This window comes from Acinonyx jubatus, chromosome B4 (assembly GCF_027475565.1).
Source record: "Acinonyx jubatus isolate Ajub_Pintada_27869175 chromosome B4, VMU_Ajub_asm_v1.0, whole genome shotgun sequence".
Classification (NCBI taxonomy): domain Eukaryota; kingdom Metazoa; phylum Chordata; class Mammalia; order Carnivora; family Felidae; genus Acinonyx; species Acinonyx jubatus.
Genome location: NC_069387.1, coordinates 53,923,241 through 53,941,874, shown reverse-complemented (window position 1 = coordinate 53,941,874; position 18,634 = coordinate 53,923,241). Strand labels below are relative to the sequence as shown.

The 18,634-nt window shown below is 36.3% G+C and overlaps 2 protein-coding genes across 12 annotated transcripts in view; one reads left to right on the top strand and one right to left on the bottom strand.

Annotated features, from left to right (window-relative positions):
• RECQL (RecQ like helicase) overlaps positions 1-3,083 on the top strand; it is a 57,012-nt gene extending 53,929 nt beyond the window's left edge. For both annotated transcript variants that reach the window (XM_015064304.3, XM_015064305.3), the window contains 3 exons: positions 1,016-1,235; positions 1,537-1,666; positions 2,263-3,083. In XM_015064304.3, the coding sequence (XP_014919790.1) occupies positions 1,016-1,235; positions 1,537-1,666; positions 2,263-2,421 (509 nt within the window). In that variant the 3' untranslated portion in view covers positions 2,422-3,083. The remainder of the gene's footprint in view (positions 1-1,015; positions 1,236-1,536; positions 1,667-2,262) is intronic.
• Positions 1,229-17,622, bottom strand: LOC106967975 (pyridine nucleotide-disulfide oxidoreductase domain-containing protein 1). Of its 10 annotated transcripts, none has more exons than XR_003412990.2 (6): positions 17,411-17,621; positions 7,237-7,348; positions 6,498-6,646; positions 4,046-4,180; positions 3,085-3,348; positions 1,229-1,767 (listed from the first exon to the last, which is right to left on the bottom strand). XR_003412990.2 is itself a non-coding variant. In XM_015064310.3 (6 exons), exons 2-5 carry the CDS (start codon positions 7,296-7,298, stop codon positions 3,313-3,315), a joined length of 351 nt encoding a protein of 116 aa, XP_014919796.1. In that variant the 5' UTR covers positions 7,299-7,348; positions 17,411-17,622; the 3' UTR covers positions 1,229-1,767; positions 3,085-3,312. The 10 variants fall into 10 exon arrangements, 4 of the variants coding, with proteins under 4 accessions (XP_014919796.1, XP_014919797.1, XP_053081951.1 ...); XR_003412989.2 differs by having other exon boundaries at positions 7,242-7,348; positions 17,411-17,620; XR_008300171.1 differs by having other exon boundaries at positions 17,556-17,601.
• Between the last annotated feature and the right edge of the window lie 1,012 nt (positions 17,623-18,634).

Genomic DNA, 18,634 nt, shown 5'->3' with positions numbered 1-18,634 from the left:
TTCAAGAGGAATTGCCTATAAATAGGTGTAGATTTGGTGCACCCAGTTCAGGATCTTACTAAGTTGCCACCTTGGATTGGAACACTCCCTAGTTCATTGTTTTTAAATCTTTATAGGCTAACGTATATAGCTAGGACTACATGGGGGCAATTATTAGACGCCAAAATGGATTAAGCAAGCTGTGACTAGCATTTTTTAGATTCAAAAGTAACAACTCAAAGTTTTAAAACAAAGGCAAAAGGAAAATTGGTATGTGAATGAATGTATTTTATGTTGCTATACTGAAGGCATGTTAAATGTTTAAATGAAGGGAAAAGCTTAAATTCTTCTAAATGCTACTGCTATTTGTAAGAAAAGGCTAGTCACTAAGTCACTAATTAGGAAGAGAATTTATTGTAAAGGAGAGATTACAGTCCAATCATTTTTGATCCAGATAATGCATAACTACTCATAAGATACTAATTTACCGGTGTTTTGGTGTTGTATTTTAACTTTTCTCATCCTGTGTGTTGTGTCCAAAGAGCGGGAATAACCAGTTCCCCCTCACAGAGTTCTGATGCCTTGGTGGGTGAAGATCACTTTAGTCTTAACTTTGCAGCTAGATAACCTTGTTTATGAGTTTATTATACTGTGTTATACTGATCACATGAGTAAGAGTCTGATACGGAAATCAGGGTGCTAGAATCAATAATTAGGAATATTTAACCAGGACTTTCTTGTCTCTAAATCAGTACCAAGGAAGCCATAGTTTTCAGAATATTGTTTAATGAGCACAAATTAGGTAAATACGATGAATAGACCCCGAAGCGAGCATGTAAATTCAACAATGTCTTATTGAGACTATAACTTAGTTTACTGATAGACTTGAGGAATAGCCTAATTTTGGTTCAGAACAAAATAACACATCAGTGTTTAGGGTGGGTCATGTTGAGGACTCATTTCAAACCAGTTTAACCACTTAGACTAGCTTGTCCTTGCTGTAATTTCTAGATCTCATTTGCCTGTCTCATTATAGCGTGTGAAGTAAAGAATGTAACAGCATACTGCAGAGATCTAATCAAGATTTTGAAGCAGGCAGAGGACCTGAATGAAAAGCTAACTCCACTGAAACTGATGGATTCTTGGATGGGAAAGGGGGCAGCAAAATTGAGAGTGGCAGGCGTTGCTCCTCCCCAACTTCCTCGTGAAGACCTGGAGAAAATTATTGCACACTTTCTTCTACAGCAGTATCTTAAGTATATACAGATCCATTTCTTGTCCTTTGGTGTTGTCTTTATGTTTCTCATAACTGCAACAAAGCAAGTGGTTTTCCAGTTGTCTCATGTGAAACTCTTTAATGCCATATAAAATTTACCTAATAAACTTTAACTGATCATTGTATGTCAAAAAAAATACAACTTACAGAAAGTATTTTAATTTTTCACAAGTTTCATATTCCACATATTAAAGTTATTGCACTTATGGTTGTTTTTATAAATTTTAGTTTTTCTGTAATTTCTTAAAAGCTTTCTGATTGTTGGCCTTTATCTTCCACAGAGAAGACTACAGTTTTACAGCTTATGCTACCATTTCATATTTGAAAATAGGACCTAAAGCTCATCTTCTAAATAATGAGGCGCATGTTATTACCATGCAAGTAAAGAAGCCCACACAGAGTTGTTTCAAGGTAACTGACTCTTTATATAATGAAAAAATACATTAAAGCTTATGGGATGCTTTAAATGGTACTGTGCTGGGTCCAGATGAACACAGGAGACAGGCAGGAATCTAGGCATGGAAGAGAGAAAACATTACCTTTGTTTTATTGTAGAAGTATTAAGTAACAATTTAAACTACTTTACCTTTTAATATAAACTAGAATTTCCAACCTTTTAGAACATGAAAAATCCATTTTAGTGTTGTCTAGTTTGTGATGCACCCTGCCCTCACAATATTGGTTGTGATCAACACTGGTTGAGAAGTCTATGTTTGTAGCAGATGTCGAAAACCAATGACTCTTATGCATGAAATACTCTCGTCTGCAAAGACATGCCATGTATCATTGTGTCTATGGATTAGGGTTTTTCTGACAGCATATCCCTTTAGGATAGGGCTCATATTTGAGTGGATATTTAAAGGTAAAAAAAAAAAAAAGAGAGAGAGACCACTAGACACTTAACTAAAGAGCTACTGGATATAGAAGGACCAGGGGGATTGTTAATCTGAAGAAAAAATGGAACAGCTGAGTTTTGATCGGAATGTTTGCTTTGTTTTTGTTGGCAGACTGAATCATCTGAAACTTGTCATTCTGAAGGAGCTGATAAAAGGAGGGAAGAAAAAAATTCAGGTAACTTCCAGAAGTCTGCAAACATGCTTCAGCGATCTAAGAATACAGGGACTAAAAAAAGAAAAATTGATGATGCAGGAGATGAGTGTTTCTAAATTTTCCAAGAAAATAGTTATGCATGTGTACACCATTATTTTGTAGTTAAAAGTTTAAGACAGTTTTATTAATATTTTATACATATGGAACTTGCCTGAAGTATTGAAGACTTCAATATTTAAGATCATGAATTATATAAATTTACAGTATAAAACGAGAAAAGTAATTTTATTATTTTTTGAGAAAAATAATTTTAATGTAAAATATTTTTATCCCTTGATATACCTAATTGTATTCTTTTGATATTAATGTTATCATAAGGAATATTTATGTAGGCTTATTACAGAAAAGAGTGATTTCAGCTCATAACAGCTATACAATCAGAACATAAAAGGATATTAGCAAGTAAGATCTTGCTACCTCCTTAAAGTAAAATTGTAAGCCTCTTTAAACGACAATCCTCTTTGACATTTCACAAAGAATGACTTTGGTATACCAGACCAAGTTGTCAGCTAAGTAGATAAAGTAGCTAAATCTGCTCCAAAGCAGTTACACAGAAATGATTAACTTAAATCCTTACATTTACATAAGTGGTCAATTTGTGTTGGAAAAAAAAAATCTGTAAATTATTTGATCTTTACCATTTTATTTCTATTTTAATACTTTCCCACTACTCTCATTATGACTTCTGTATTCTTCATTAAATCCATGTGGTCGTTTACCTTATTGTGACTTTCTTGTGTTACTTGGAACTTTATGTAATTCTTGAAATGCCTTTTTAAATCAAAATAATGTATATCAATATTTGAATCTAGCAGACCTTCTTCATATGATGAAAGATCCATATGATTTAAAATTAAGACAGCTCCCATCATTCTCCCATTCTGCATGACGACTTTGATGTGTTCTTGTCCTTTGGTACATCTCAGCATTAATTCATGATCTGAACCTCAGCCCCATGTATGGTATTTTCCTGGTAGTACAACCTATATACAGAGATAATAAAGTTATTCTAATGAGTACCAAAAAGGAAGCATAATATGCAGTTACACTGTGTTATTTTAGGATGACTAGCACAAAAATCTATTCACAAAATTTTATAGCTAAAAGTGTCATTCATTGGAGAGGGTCCCACAGAAAACATTTGAATGACATTACATTTATTGTTCAGATGACACTACCACACAATCTATATGAAAATTAAAAATATGTAGTAAATTAAATATGTAGGATCTGGACTATATGTTAGAGTCATGACTTAAATATTTAATAAGGAACTGAGTTATATCTTGCATGGGCAAATTATTTAACCTCCTTAAACCTTGTGTGTATTCCTCATCATTAAATTACCAAAAAAAAAAACCTACCTCAGAATAATGTAAAGAGGAGTAAATAATAAGTTTGGCAAAGTACCTGGTTCATTCTTAAGTACAGTAGCTATCACCCTTAAAAAGTGAGACTGAATCCCAAATAAATGTAGAAATGCACTAATGGGAAACAACTCCAGAAGAGATTTTTTCTCCCTTAGACCAGCATTAATACCAGGTTTGATTTGCAAGAATTGAGAAAACATGTCATTTTTCTAAAATGATTAAAACCATGTAAATTCTTATTCAATGAGAAAATCAGGTAGTTACAAGACTCACAAGCAGAAAAAGGTACTAATTTGCTTATCTATTTTACCTTATAGTTGAAAAATGTTACATGAGCAAAAAGTTCAAAGCTGAAGTCCATGTCAATAGAGTATCCTAAAGTAGCTGCAGCCATGCACTTGGCTGCGTACCACCCCATCTGTCTAGCCTGGGTCCAAAGTCTCATCTGAAATAAAAAATGTTATGAGATATAATTTTCAATGTCCTTACTTTAAAAATGCTAGCACCTTAACCTGACAAAAATTCCTTAAAAGGGGTTCAATATTGACAGTCCTTGAGATTGGTTAGATCTAGCTAGCCAGATGACTAGTTAGATTATGTTTGCCATGGAAGCAATCACCAGTCCACACTAACCAAAACTGACTTGGCTATTTGAGAATTCTATCCAAATTACTGCCCTAAAATTAAAGGATAATACCAACTCTATATGTTTCAATAAATTCTCTATCAAAAATAGCTAAAATATTTGAGGCTATACTAGGTAAGAATAACGCTAATAACCAGTCTCCTCTTGCAGAGTAAGTTTATCACACAAGAAATGACAAAGTATCACTGAAATATATGTCCCTTTTCCTAATCCTTAGATTTTTAATCCTTAGATTGAGGCTTCCAATGCAGTTAAACCTCAATGGTCACGCAGACCGATAATACTAGTTGGTGTCTAGTCTCAGGAAATCTTACCAGATTTCAGCAACCCATGTTGGGAATTCATTTTTAATTCTTCCCTTTAAAACATCATTAATTTCTCCTCTACAGTATTTTTATTATATTTCTACCAAGTTTTGTGAATCCCTGATAGAACACTGGCCCTGAGAGTCAAGAGATTTATTTTATTTTTTTAAATGTGGGGCTTGAACTCACAACCCTGAGATCAAGGCCTGAGCGGAGATCAAGAGTCAGATGCTTAACTGACTAAGCCACGCAGGCACCCTGGGAGTTAAGAGATTTAAATGTCAACTTTTTTACATATTTAATTTTTATATTTTTATTTAATTAACTGAGCCTTGATTTCTTCACTTAAGACATAAATGTATCCCAGCTATTAAATGAGAATTAAATAAGCTAAGCAATTAGTTTCTTTATAACTGTGTGTGACTAATGTTCTTTCATATGCAAAAATCATACCACAGTCACAGATAGGATTTTCATTTCTGCTAGAAGTGATAATTTTTTTTTTTTTTAATTCAGTCTCCTGTGTAAACAAGGTAGGTGTGATGAAGTCATAGCCTCCCTATGGTAAGGGAGCAGAGTAAACAGAGCACAGTACTAGAAAATGGCTAATAGAAGTGGCTTGCAGTATAACACTGCCTGGACTGTTACCAAATGTATTCTAGCCTCAAAATCCCTTCAGTTTGTGTCTTGGACTATGTAAAACAAATTATTTAGTGTACTTATTTATTGCTTCTGCATATTAAGAGACAAGGTCTATTAGATTCACTCAAAACAAGAGACACCTGTTTATTTTTGGATATTGCCTATAGCAGAATATGACACATTAAGGATATAATTTATTCTAGAGGGTTTAAAATGTTAAAAAAAATGCCACAACCCCCAACTCCTAATTGAGAGTTGATGACATATATACCATAGAAGTGACACAGAATGACTCCAGAGGAAACTGAAAACAACCTAGCACTTTAGAAACAGGCTGAAAGCACTCTTATATGATTGTTAGCCCTGCTGTAGGTAAAAACACACAAAGTAATGAAGCTGCCTCTTAAAATACATCTAGTTCTTCACGACTTCACGCTCCATGGTTGATTTGAAGAAGTGATATCCCAACCTTTGGAGCTGGTCTTTTACCAACTGTTGCCTGGTTCATTTATCTGTGTCTCTACTCCCCCTGAGACAACCTCACCTATGACCACAGTCTGAGTATCTCTTCAAGGATTTCTGCTCCACCATTAGGAGGGCGGCAACACTGTGAGGGCAGGAGGAAGTCTACATCCAGTTGAATGGACGTGTTCAGCTGAGGAAGGCTGTTTACTATAGGAAATTTTTTCAATCCTAATTCCCCAGGGACAGAATAGGGTCATCAGGGTCCCATAGGATCATCATTTATCAACTTGGTTTATACCTCAGTAATTATTTATTAATCTAAAGCTGTGCTGTCCAGTCTGGCAGACGCTAAATACATGTAGCTATTTAAACTCAAGTGCTCAATAGACATACGTAGTTAGTGACTACCTGACTGGACACTGCAAAGGTACAGAACATTTCTGTCATCGCATAAAGTTCCATTGGACAGTGCTGGTAAGTATCTGAAAATGACAAGCAAAGTAATAGCCCATAATTCTTAAACTACTGTTCCATCACTATATAATAACTTACCGAAAGGGAAAAATTCTTTGTCACAAAAAACGCTATGATAGCTTCTTACTTAAAGAAGTTGGAAAACCAGATATTTACATTTGCTGGTAGCAACTCCTTTACTGTCAGATGGAATCTCTGATATGAAGATGTGATCCTGGATGCTGGCTTACCTGCTGCCACATTGGGCTGGGCTGCCATGACGCAGTGCAGATGTCACCTGCAGCATAGATATCAGAGAGAGACGTGTGCATGTGATCATCCACTTTCAGGCCACCATCTTCGCCTAGATCAAACTAAACAATGTTCCTTATGAGAACACCTGGGAAGAAAAGTGAAAGATGGCTTTGTCATTCTAAAGTAAAAGAACAAGTCACATTTGTACACCTTGGTATGCTGATCTTTAATGAGAAAGTAAAAAATAGCTGCAAGTTTAGATAACTCAGCTCAATTTCCAGGGAATCAAAATGCTACTAAGACAGACCAACTCAAAAATTCTTAGACTTTCAACATCAAGAACACTTAGTAACCATGTGAGTACCCCACTCATAATTACAATATTCCTGTTTTGTGAGCTTCAAATGCTAAAAGGCAAAAAAGACAAGATAGTTTCTCTAAAAGAAATCACTTGTGAATCCATAGGTGTCAGTCTCTTATCAACCTTTAGACAAATGAACTGTGCATCATGTCCCATCAACGATGACATCTATGCTGGGATGTTAGCTGCTTAAGGACTTTAGGCAGTAAGGAATAACTGCAAATCCAAACACGAATATGACCCAAATTGTTTTCACCTTCCTTAAGTTACAGTTTTACACTAAAGCAAGGAACAGTTATTTATGCTTGGGAGTTAGAAATCTTATAAATACAGTATTTTAAAAATATTCACAGCAGGACATAAAAAAACTTCACCTTACATTGTTGCCACAGAGAAAAGGTTCTATATTTGGAGTAACTTCTGTAGCACCGACCATGAAATCGCAGCTGTATATCTTTTCATTGGTCAATTATGTAGGCCGTACCTCTAAAAACAAAAATACAAACCAAACTTTATTCTCAAATGTAATCACCACCAGCTATCTATAGCATTTCGTGATAATGCATAGAAGAAAGAAAGAAAAAGGCGAGAGAGGACTTTAAAACAACAGCCCTTGAGGGGCACCTGGCTGGCTCAGTCAGTAAAGCATACGGCTCTTGATCTTGGGGAGATGAGTTCGAGCCCCACGTTCACTGTAGTTTGATTAAGAAAAAAAAAGACCTAAATAATGTCTATAAGGCACATTTGCTAAAACAATTGTAATGCAATCAATATTATCTCCTTGTTTTGGGAATAATTACAAAATAGGGCATTCTAAACATTTTTCCTTCAAATTTAAGCATAGAACTTCTAACAAAGTAAATTTAAATTGCTAATTACCTTATAAATTATTTAAAAATATTAATATATTATACTCCATTATTTAGGTTGCAAATCACATATTCCCAAAGTACAGTAATGAATATGTGTATAAAGAAAGTTATAACCTTCAGCTCAGTCATTACATCTGGGATAGTGCACAATGGAAAGAACACAGAACATGAGCATGAACTAAAAAAAATTATCACCCAAAACTAAAACTGAAATAGGTAGTAATAAAACACTGTAACTATTTTCTGGTTTATGGATCATAAAACAAACCTCTTCTATAATTTAGAACTTAACACTCTAAGTGGAATACTTTGATTCAAATATAGAAAAATCTAAGAAATATTCATGTTCCTTTTCCATGACCCAACCTCAGAATGTTACCTGAGCACTGTCTGTATCCTGGGTTCCTGATACAAAAGGATTTCCTTCGTGTATCAATTTTGGTTTAGCTCCAGCACAAAAAGTTCTTATACACATACTGACTGCCATCTCCTGTTACAATGTACTGTAAAAACATAGAGCCATGAAGGAGAGAGGAGAAATATATTTATACATGGGTAGAATTTCATTTTAAATAAAAAATTCATTAAGACAAAAGCAAAAAAAAAAAATACATTAAGGTTGCCTTTCATGATACTCAATACTTTGTTATAGCAATTGAAAATCAAAGTAAACCTGAGAACCCATTATCCAATCCAGTGAGTCACCATCATTTTAGGTCCGTGAACCATTTTGGGAATCTGGTGAAAACTAATCTTTCTCTCTTAGAGAAAAAAGGTACACTCACACCAGATTTTGCATAAAATTTAGGTAATCTCATGATATTCAGGAAGGCATGTTGACCTCAGGTTAAAAAAATTTTTTAATTGAGCATTCTGGGGGCGCCCAGGTGGCTCAGTTGATTAAGCCGCTGACTTTGGCTTAGGTCGTGATTTCTGCGATTCTTGAGTTCATGCCCCGTGTCGGGCTCTGTGCTGACAGCTCAGCACCGGGAGCCTGCTTAGGATTCTGTGTCTCCCTTCCTCTCTGCCTGCCCCCCCATCCCCAACTTGCACTCTCTCTCTCAAAAATAAATAAATGTTAAAATTAAAATATAGAAATAAATAAAATTTGAGCATTCTGATGTTATACCTGGGGCAGGCCTTATTGAGAATTTCTGATCTCAATGGGAGTTACTAAGATCTAGTAATTCTAATCATATCATACCTTAATGTCTGCCATGGGTACAGGGGAGTAAAGTGTGGTAGAAAAGGTTACAATATGTCTTAGTATAAAAACATTGGAAGTACTAAAACAGTATTTAGATTCTTCTTAAGTACAAATAACAATCACTTTACCAGCAAACATGCTCCTTGATATTTTCATATAAGTGAAAAGTGTGTTAACCTTAAATCCTAGCATATACTGTTTTAGGGTTATTTATATTAATTTTTTATGTTTATTTACTTTGAGAAAGAGAGGGATAGAGGGCAAGCAGGGGAAGGGCAGAGAGAGAATCCCAAACAGGCTCACACTGTTGGTGCAGAGTCCGAGGCAGGGCTCGATCCCACGAACTGTAAGATCATAACCTGAGCCGAAACCAAGAGTCGGATGCTTAAGTGACTAACAGGCACCCTTATATTAAATTTTAATATCATTGAGGCTAAAAATACACATTCAAGATCCACTGTTTTTTTTCCTTAATATCAAATGAAAACCTACATATAAGTAGTAGCCTTTAGAAAAGCATACATGCATACACACACACACACCCACATACAACTATGAGAGATGCCAGACTGGTGGAGTGGGAGTGGTTTACAGGTTAACATTGTGCCATGTTATAAAATATGGCAAATCATAAGACAGCACTTAATACCCACTGAGCCATTCACTATCCATTTAACTCTTTAGCTGCATTGCAAATGCATAAGGCCAATAATTCAATACAGTATACTGCACATAGAAATTCTCTATGTCTTCCTGCAGATAATGTGGTTAGATTTATCTGATCAACAGTAGTTACAGACACTGACCAAATTTAAAAAATAATTTACATTTGGCTACTGTAAAAACAAACATTCTTTTCATTGGCTAATGTTAAATTTTTGCAAGTAGACACGAAGATAAAAAATCTCTAATTCATTAAAGAATATTCAGGACATTTAAATAAGAGAATACAGACATGATCTCATGTAGGACACTTCAAATGGTAATGGGTGGCACTCTGATTTATTCAAAGGTGCTAATATAACTGCCTCACAATTTATCAGCATACATTTGTGCCCACCTCAGTGTGCAAATTAAATGACATGGATGTCCTAGGCGATATGTACCACTATGAGTATTAGAAATTTATTCTGGTTTGGGATTCAGAGTTTTAATGTTTTTCTCTGAAAAGTTAGTACTTTTTATTTTTTCCTATCAAGTTATTTGTGTTTCAAATGTGTTACCTACCAGTTTTCTCGGGAGAACTCCCACATTAGAGTTGCTGTAGAGAAACAACTACAAACTCTAGTACTCATCTTACCTAAGGCTCACCTGAGGATATTGTTTCTCATCTGACAACACCTTTCTTCCGACTGCCTTATTCATTCCCACATCCAATGGGTTACTGAGTCCTGCTGAGTTTATAGTAAAAATCTCACTCATATCTGGGCCATTCTTTCCAACTACACTGTCCTTGTCTTCATTCAGGTCTTCTATCATTTTGGACTATTGCAACCCCCTTCTGGTTTGGTTGCTGGCCACTATCACTCACTCCACCCCACTTCATCCTCAACATTGCCATCTATCTTCCTAAAAATATATTACCATCCTTGCCTTCACATAAATTCTCTTTATTTCTCCACTGACGGTAAAATAAATTTCTTGGCATGATGTAGACAGCTCTTCACAGTCCTATTTGTTTGCTCTAGTCTGCCATCTTCTCTCCTTATCTCTACCACAGACAGTACCTCTGACAACGTTACTCTTTCACGTGCTTTTCTTTGGGTCTTTGAACAAGCAACCTCCTTTTCCTACAATGTCCTTAATTAAGAACTCTTAATTCACCCACCTTTTAAACACAGTTCAAATATTTTCTCCTTCTGTGAGGTCCTCCAAAATCCCTAGTATCAGAGCTTTGATAATATTTCAGTGACTGTGCTTTCACATGTACATATAATTAATACATGTGCATGTCTATATTCCCTATGACAATGAGACCTCCCAGGCCAAGTTCAATGTAATGTTCCTGTTGTATCCCAGCACTTCTGCAGTGCCTAGAACATAGTAGACACTATATAAATGTTAATGCTAATTTGAAATGTAAAACCTAAAATGCTAAATCCAACTAATTATATAATCCCAATAAACTCAAAAAGTATAAGTTTTTCTAATAATGAAACCAATGTTACTAAGCTTTATATACTATGGGCCTTAGTAATGGTGGGAGTACAGATGGGGTCAAAAGAAAGCAGGCAAAAGCTCATCAAGATTGAACAATGGTGAGGGGGATGCCTAAGTGGTTCAGTCGGTTGAGCGGCCGACTTCAAGCCAGGTCATGATCTCCCAGTTCATGGGTTCCAGACCCGTGTCGGGCTCTGTGCCGACAGCGTAGAGCCTGGAGCCTGCTTCGGGTTCTGTATCTCCCTCTCTCTCTGCCCCTCCCCCACTCACACTCTGTCTCTCTCTCTCTCAAAAATAAATAAAACATTAAAAAAATATATTAAAAAAAGACCGAACAATGGACTGTCATTAAAAATCCTTTTTTTTTTTTTAAATGTTTGTTTGAGAGAGACAGAGAACAAATGTGGGAGGAGCACAGAGGGAGAGAGAATCCCAAGCAGGCTCCATAGTGTCAACACAGAGCCAGATGCAGGGCTCAAACCCACGAACCGTAAGATCATGACCTGAGACAAAATCAAGAGTCCTACGTGTAACTGAGCCACCCAGGCATCCCAAGAAAAAAATCCTCTTACATGTTCCTTACTCTTCAGTTCCTTTATTCTGGATTCTATAACCTTAATGTTGGGAAAGCAATTTTCTAACATGGTTTTCTGTGGCTCTTCAACATCAAACTCCTCCAATACTTCAGAAACCCTATTAGATCAAAAAGGTAAAAAAAGGTATGTTTTTAAAAAATATTTCCTTTTAAGAATTTTAATAAAAATATTTTTGTTTTTATACACTACTTACTTCATGTTCATAAAACAAGAAGGTCAGCTAATTGCACTATATGCAGTGAAAAGTAGGCAAAGTCCACATTTTAAGACTTGAATTCAAGTCAGCCAAAGTCACTGCACGTTAGTTTCCTAGCCTGGAAAATCAGGGCTAACTACTTACTTCTGCATACTTGAACCACATAGAATAGACAAGAATAGCTTGTCTATTTCCATATCCTTATAGTTTTCTCTGTCCACTTACTAGCTAACTTTATTGTGATCTAGTCTTTGGACTCTTTCCTGCTGTCCAAAACCATTAGCATCCTCTTGGGTTCACTTTTCTTCCTATGCAGCCAAGACTCCGTTGTAGATCATTTCATGTTTTGCCCAAACTTTTACTTCCTTGCTCTCTTATCTTTAACCATTACCCTAAAACTCCTAATCACAGATTGAACTACCTGCTTTCTCCAGTCCTATATTCAGTGTGTGGTGGAAGGCCCACACCTTGCAGACTGGCATTTGACTTCAGCTGTCCATTAAATACTACTTGGAAGACCTACCTACTCCATGGCCCTAGCAGTTCTCAACCTTTCAGTCTCAAGACCCCTTTACACTCTTAAAATGACTGAGGACTCCAAAGAACTTTTGTCTGTGTGAGTTAAACCCAGTGATATTTGCCACATTAAAATTAAAACTAAGAAAAAATTAAAATATTTAATTCACTTAAAAGAATAATAAATCCAATACATGTTAAACAGATATAATATCCTTTTAATAAAAAATAATACTTTTTTTCCAAAACAAATTGAGAAGAATGGCACTTTTACATTTTTGCAAGTTTATTTTTTTTTAATTTTTTAAAAATGTTTTTATTTATTTTTGAGAGAAAGAGAGAGACAGAGCATGAACAGGGGAGGGGCAGAGAGAGAGGGAGACATGGAATCTGAAGCAGGCCCCAGGCTCTGAGCTGTCAGCACAGAGCCCGACATGGAGTTCAAACTCAAGAACTGTAGATCATGCAGACGTTTAACTGACTGAGCCACCCAGGCACCCCTGAAAATTTCTTTAATGTCTGGACTTAAAACTGCTTCTGCATTCAAACTATTACAATATGTTAATCTGGCTGAAGTATCTGAAGACAGTTCACCCTCACACAGATATGCAGCCTTTTCAGAGAACTGTATATTCTTCTTTGATGTTACACTAACACGTGTGGTTTCTTAAAGATTAGTTGCAATGTAGAATTTGAAACCATATCAAAGAATTTTTCATATTCTGTTCTTGTGAAAGCCATTGGTCTATCCTGAACTTTAAATGGATCTTGTAACATCACATTTGTCATCTGGACAATATTGGTTCACTAAGTTTTATAGAGATCTTCCAAATGTTAACAAATTTCAAATCACTACATTATCAAAAAAATACATTCATTATTATCACCAACAATCTCATCAGAAAATTCTTCAAGTTTCATGAGGCTCACAGTGAAGAATATGAGTTTTCCAAAATTCTGATTTTGGCTTGAAAACTCTGATTTTGTCATATTGGCTCAAATACCATCAACTGTATTCCTTATTTACTTAAACTATCTTATATGCCAGTATATACTCTGGGAAAACAAAACCATTTCAGTATTAGCTTCGGAAGAATTTAGAGGCTTAACTTACCATTTTTTTTCTATCATTTTCCTTCAGCTACAACCTTTTTCTTTTTCACTTTAAACTTCTTGAAAGAATTTTCTTAAATCATCCTCCACTTCAACTCCACCATTTTCTATTTCTCTCACTACTATACCGTTAAAACTGAGCATGTTCAACCAAAAAACTATTAGAATGAATAAATTAATTCAGTAAGTTCCAGAGAACAAAATGACATACAGAAATTGGTCTAGTTTCTATACGTTAATAACAAGCTATCAGAAAGAGAAATTAAGAAAACAATCCCATTTACAACTGCATCATACAGAATAAAATACCTAGGAATAAATTTAACCAAAGACACAAAGAGACCTGTACACTGAAAACTATAAGCCACTGATGAAAAAACTTAAGAAGATATACATAAATGGAAAGATCTATCATGCTCATGGTTTGGAAAAATTGATATGTTAACATGTCCATACTTCCCAAAGCTATCTACAGATTCAATACAATCCCCACCAAAATACCAACAGCATTTTTCAAAGAACTGGAACAAAGAATCCTAAAATTTGTATGAAGCCACAAAAAGACCCTGAATAGTCAAAGCAATCTTGAGAAAGAACAGAGTGGGAGGTATTATGCTCCCCGATTTCAAACCATACTACCAAGCTATAGTAATCAAAACGGTATGGTCCTGGCATAAAAAAATGGACACACAGATTAATGGAATGAAACAGAGAGCCCACATATAAGCCCACACATAGATGGCCAACTAGTCTATGACAAAGGAGGTAAGAATATACAATGGAAAATTGTCTTGGGAAAACTGGACAGCTTACATGCTGAAGAATGAAACTAGACCAACTAGACCACTATCTTACACCATATACAAAAATAAATTCAAAATGGATTAAAGACTTGAATATAAGATGTGAAACCATAACATTCCTAGAAGAAAACATAGGCAGTAAGCTCTCTGACACCAGTCTTAGCAATATTTTTTGAACCATTTTCCTCAGGCAAAGTAAAATGAAATGACATAAAACTAAAAGGCTTTTGCGGAGAGAAGGAAACCATCAACAAAACGAAAAGGTAACCTGAATGGGAGAGAATATTTGCAAATCACACATGCAATAATGGGTTAATATCCAAAATATATTTAAAAAACTTATACAACTGAATAAAAAAAACTCAATTAAAAAAATGGGTAGATTGAACATTTTTTCCAAAAACATACACATGGCCAACACACGTCGACACATGAAAACATGCTCAACATCACTAATCATCAGGGAAATGCAAATCAAAACCACAATGAGATACCACCTCACACCTGTCAGATTGGCTGTAATTAGAAAGATAAGAAGTCACAAGTGTTGGTGAGGATGCGGAGAAAAGGGAACCACTGTACAGTCATGGTGGGAATATAAACTGGTGTAGCCACTATGGAAAACACTATGGAGTTTCCTCAAAAAATTAAAAATAGAACTACCATATGATCCAGGAATTCCACTTCTGGGTATTTATCCAAAGAGAACAAAAACACCAATTGAAAGAGACATACGCACTGCTATGTTCACTGCAGCAGTATTTACAATAGCCAAGGTAGGTGAGAAACCTAAGTGTTCACTGATAGACGAATGGATAAAGAAGATGTGGCATATGTATATAAATATTCAATGAAATACTATTCAGTCATAAGATAAAGGAAATCTTGACATTTGTGACAACATGAATGGACCCAGAGGGTATTATGTCAAGAGAAATAAGTCAGAGAAAGACAAATACCATATGATTTCAATATCTGTGGAATCTAAAAACAAACAACAGACTCAAAGATACGGGAAACAAACAAACTCTGGTTACCAGAGTGGGAAGGGGTTGGGGGGTAGGGGGTGGGAGTGGCCAAAACAAAAATTAAGAAGAACTAACTTCCAGTTATAAAATAAATAAGTCAGAAGGATGCAATACACAGCACAGGGAATATAATCAATAATAGTATAATAACTTTGTATAGTGACAGAGGGTAACTATGCCTGTTGAGGTGATCACTTCATAATGCATAAAAATATCCAATCACTACAATGTACACCTCAGTAAGAGAATATTGCATGTCAATATTCAATAAAGAAAAAAACCCTGAGGGGGTGCCTGGGTGGCTCAGCTTGTTAAGCATCTGACTTCAGCGCAGGTTATGATCTCATGGTTTGTGAGTTAGAGCCCTGTGTCAGGCTCTGTGCTGACAGCTCAGAGCTTGGAGCCTGCTTCAGATTCTGTGTGTCCCCCTCTCTCCGCTCCTCCTCTGTTTGTACTCTGTCTCTCTCTCTCTCTCAAAAATAAATATTAAAAAAGAAAAAAAAAAACCCTGAGCATCTTCCATTCACCTATACATCCTTAAAACCCACCAGATTCTTTTTAATATCATCTTATTTGAACTTTCTATAATACTTGATAATATTACCACTCTCTCCATCTTTCTTTTCTGTATATATTCTGCAATTTATTTACCTACTTTCTCTTTTCATTGCTACATCTAGCTCTCAAACCTTTTTTTAAAAAGTAATCCTGCCACTCAACATGGTGCTCAACCTCAGGACCTTGAGATCAAGAGTCGCATACTCTACAGAATGAGCCAGCCAGACACCCCTCAAACTTCTTGGTACTACTAAAATCACCTTTCAACTGGCCTTCCAGTCTCATTTTAACCCCTCCCCCAAGTGCATTGTAACTAATGATCTTTCAAAATGTATTTGATCACATTAGGCCACTGCTCAAAATCATCTCATTACTCGTAAGTTCTTGTTACATTTTCATCAAGGCTTATAAGACCCTTCATGTTCTGGTCTCTGCCAACCTTCCCAGCTTCATGTCTGATCACCTCCCCAAGCACCATGTTCTTTAAGCTTTGCTGCTCTCAGTACTGCCATGCTTTCCACCTAAGATTATATCCTTGCCTCCCTTTGAACCATCTAGTTCTTCTTGTCCACCTGGTGAACTTTTACTCATTTTCTACACTGAGACAAAAGGATACCTCCCCCCTAATTCAGGCCCTACCAACTCCACTGATATCCTTAAGCTGGCAAACACATTGATGAAATGATTTATTTACATGTCTCTTCCACTAGCCTGTGAATCCCTAAAAAGGAAATACAAGGCTCTGTTTATAATTGACTAACCAGCCCTTAGTACAGTACCTGGATAACAGGTGTTTACTTTGTGAAAAAACGGAAAATAGACACCTAGGATTGAAAGTGTGAAAACAACTCTTGAATTTCCTGCACTACTTCTGTGACTTCAATGATTGCTTATGTTTACTTTATATCCACAAAAGAGTCCTTTTTGGAATGTATATATGTATATATTTGGTCTGATTATTCACTATAATCAGAAAACTATTCCCCAGCTGCATCTATTCCCTTGTTGGTTGTTTTATAAAACATTACTGGAGATGAAATCTCTTCTATCTTGGAAATTCAAAGTATAGGAAACAACATGAGTTCATCAATTATTTACGATAAACCAAGGCTCTGGCATCTACCTGGAAGCTGAACTCAATCAGCTAATTAAGAAAGAAGGGTGAATGTTCTGACCAAGTACTTAATCAGTTTTAAACCCTCTTGTCTGCTCAGGTTAACTATCACCACAGTCTGGTTCACTCAGCTTTGGGGTCCCCCCAACAACTTGTCCCCACTTCTCCCTGGGCCTAAGGCGAACCTTGCGAGGTACTAAGAATTTCGCCCAAGGGCCACTACGCAGTCTCTAATAACTGAGACGAAGAAGGAGTGCGGGGGCCGGGAGAAAAGGCAGCGGCTATAGAGGGATCTGGAACGAGGACTTGGGGAGAGGCGGGAGGATGCTTTGAGTGCCACCACCTGAGCCGGGGAAGAGGCGGAACTGTCTGCGGGTAAGCCTACCTGCTTAGCACCGGTGACACCCGCGATGCCACCTCCAACCACCAAAAATTTCCCCGCCTCGAGAGAGGGCGTCCTGCCTTCATGAGGTCAGACTCCTAGTGGTTTACTGACCGCGGGTTGCCCAGGCCGGAGAGTTTGTACTCACAGCGCTGGAGCAAAGCTGGGCGGCTACTTCCGGTGCCTGTGCCTTAGAGTGAAACTCTGAGCTACGGGTACCCCGTAGCTCACACTTAATTCCTTGCGTATCCGCTTCCGGCTGCAATTCGGAAGTGCAGAGACATCTCTGATTACGGGGTTTCATTTTACTGTTACTACCACTGACTGTGGTTTTTCCACGTTGATTTAGGGGAAGGGGAGAAAGAACTCAAAGCAAAGAAGACGGGTCGCCAAGAGAAGCTTGGCAAATTGTCTAAACACGAACCAGAGTTCTCACAGGACAGAACACTCTCAGAATAAATGAACTGCCCTGAAGTTTTCACTATTCATTCCTGCGAGAAATTTGGCATAGGGACAGCTCTTAAACTCTCAATGACGTAGGCAGTATCATCCTTCCCTACATTTCGCCTAGCAATCCAAGGTTGTGTATTTTGGAAGCATATTATTCATGACATATTAAAGCAAAGCAATACTAGTGAATTGCTCTCAGAAGTTATTTCCGTTTACAGTTTTGACCTCGGCTAAAATTTCCAGTACTATAGTGAGTTGCTCGCCATTTTGTCAAAATAAATTAACGTTCCTCCCAATTTTCCAGTAAATAGCATGTGTGAAGTCTGAATTAAATATTCCCAATCTTAATTTTACTGCTAACACCTTTCTGTGGTATTCATTTGTTTTGAGAAGTGGCTAATTTTTTTAAAAAAATTTTTTACCATATGCACATTATTATTCACTATTTTCGTTATTTACTCTTGCCTTTGCTATCTCATATAATATTTTCCCTTGGGTTGTATTATAATATTAAGAGGGTACAATTTCTCTAGCTCACTCTAAAACTGGTAATTAGAACCCCCGTTTGATTCTTTGAACTCTGGAAATAACCATTCTATATAAACAGGAAAACCTACCATGTAATTACTGATATTTACTGATAACCTAACAATTACTGTGCTTTGATTTAATAAACTAAATAGTAGGCAGTTCAATAATGATTCTAATTCCCACTACTAGCTTAGACAACCAAACAAAATATTTATAGGAGGAACTAGTATTTTAAGCCATTGCAAT

What these genes read in the sequence shown, in the direction of transcription:
- LOC106967975 (XM_015064310.3), bottom strand. Translation starts at nt 7,298, where the DNA reads ATGGTCGGTGCTACAGAAGTTACTCCAAATATAGAACCTTTTCTCTGT. An exon ending in CTTTTCTCTGTGGCAACAAT is followed by an intron (nt 6,621 to 7,241) that starts GTAAGGTGAAGT and finishes AACATTGTTTAG; the next exon opens with TTTGATCTAGGCGAAGATGG. An exon ending in CCAGCCCAATGTGGCAGCAG is followed by an intron (nt 4,181 to 6,497) that starts GTAAGCCAGCAT and finishes TTTTTATTTCAG; the next exon opens with ATGAGACTTTGGACCCAGGC.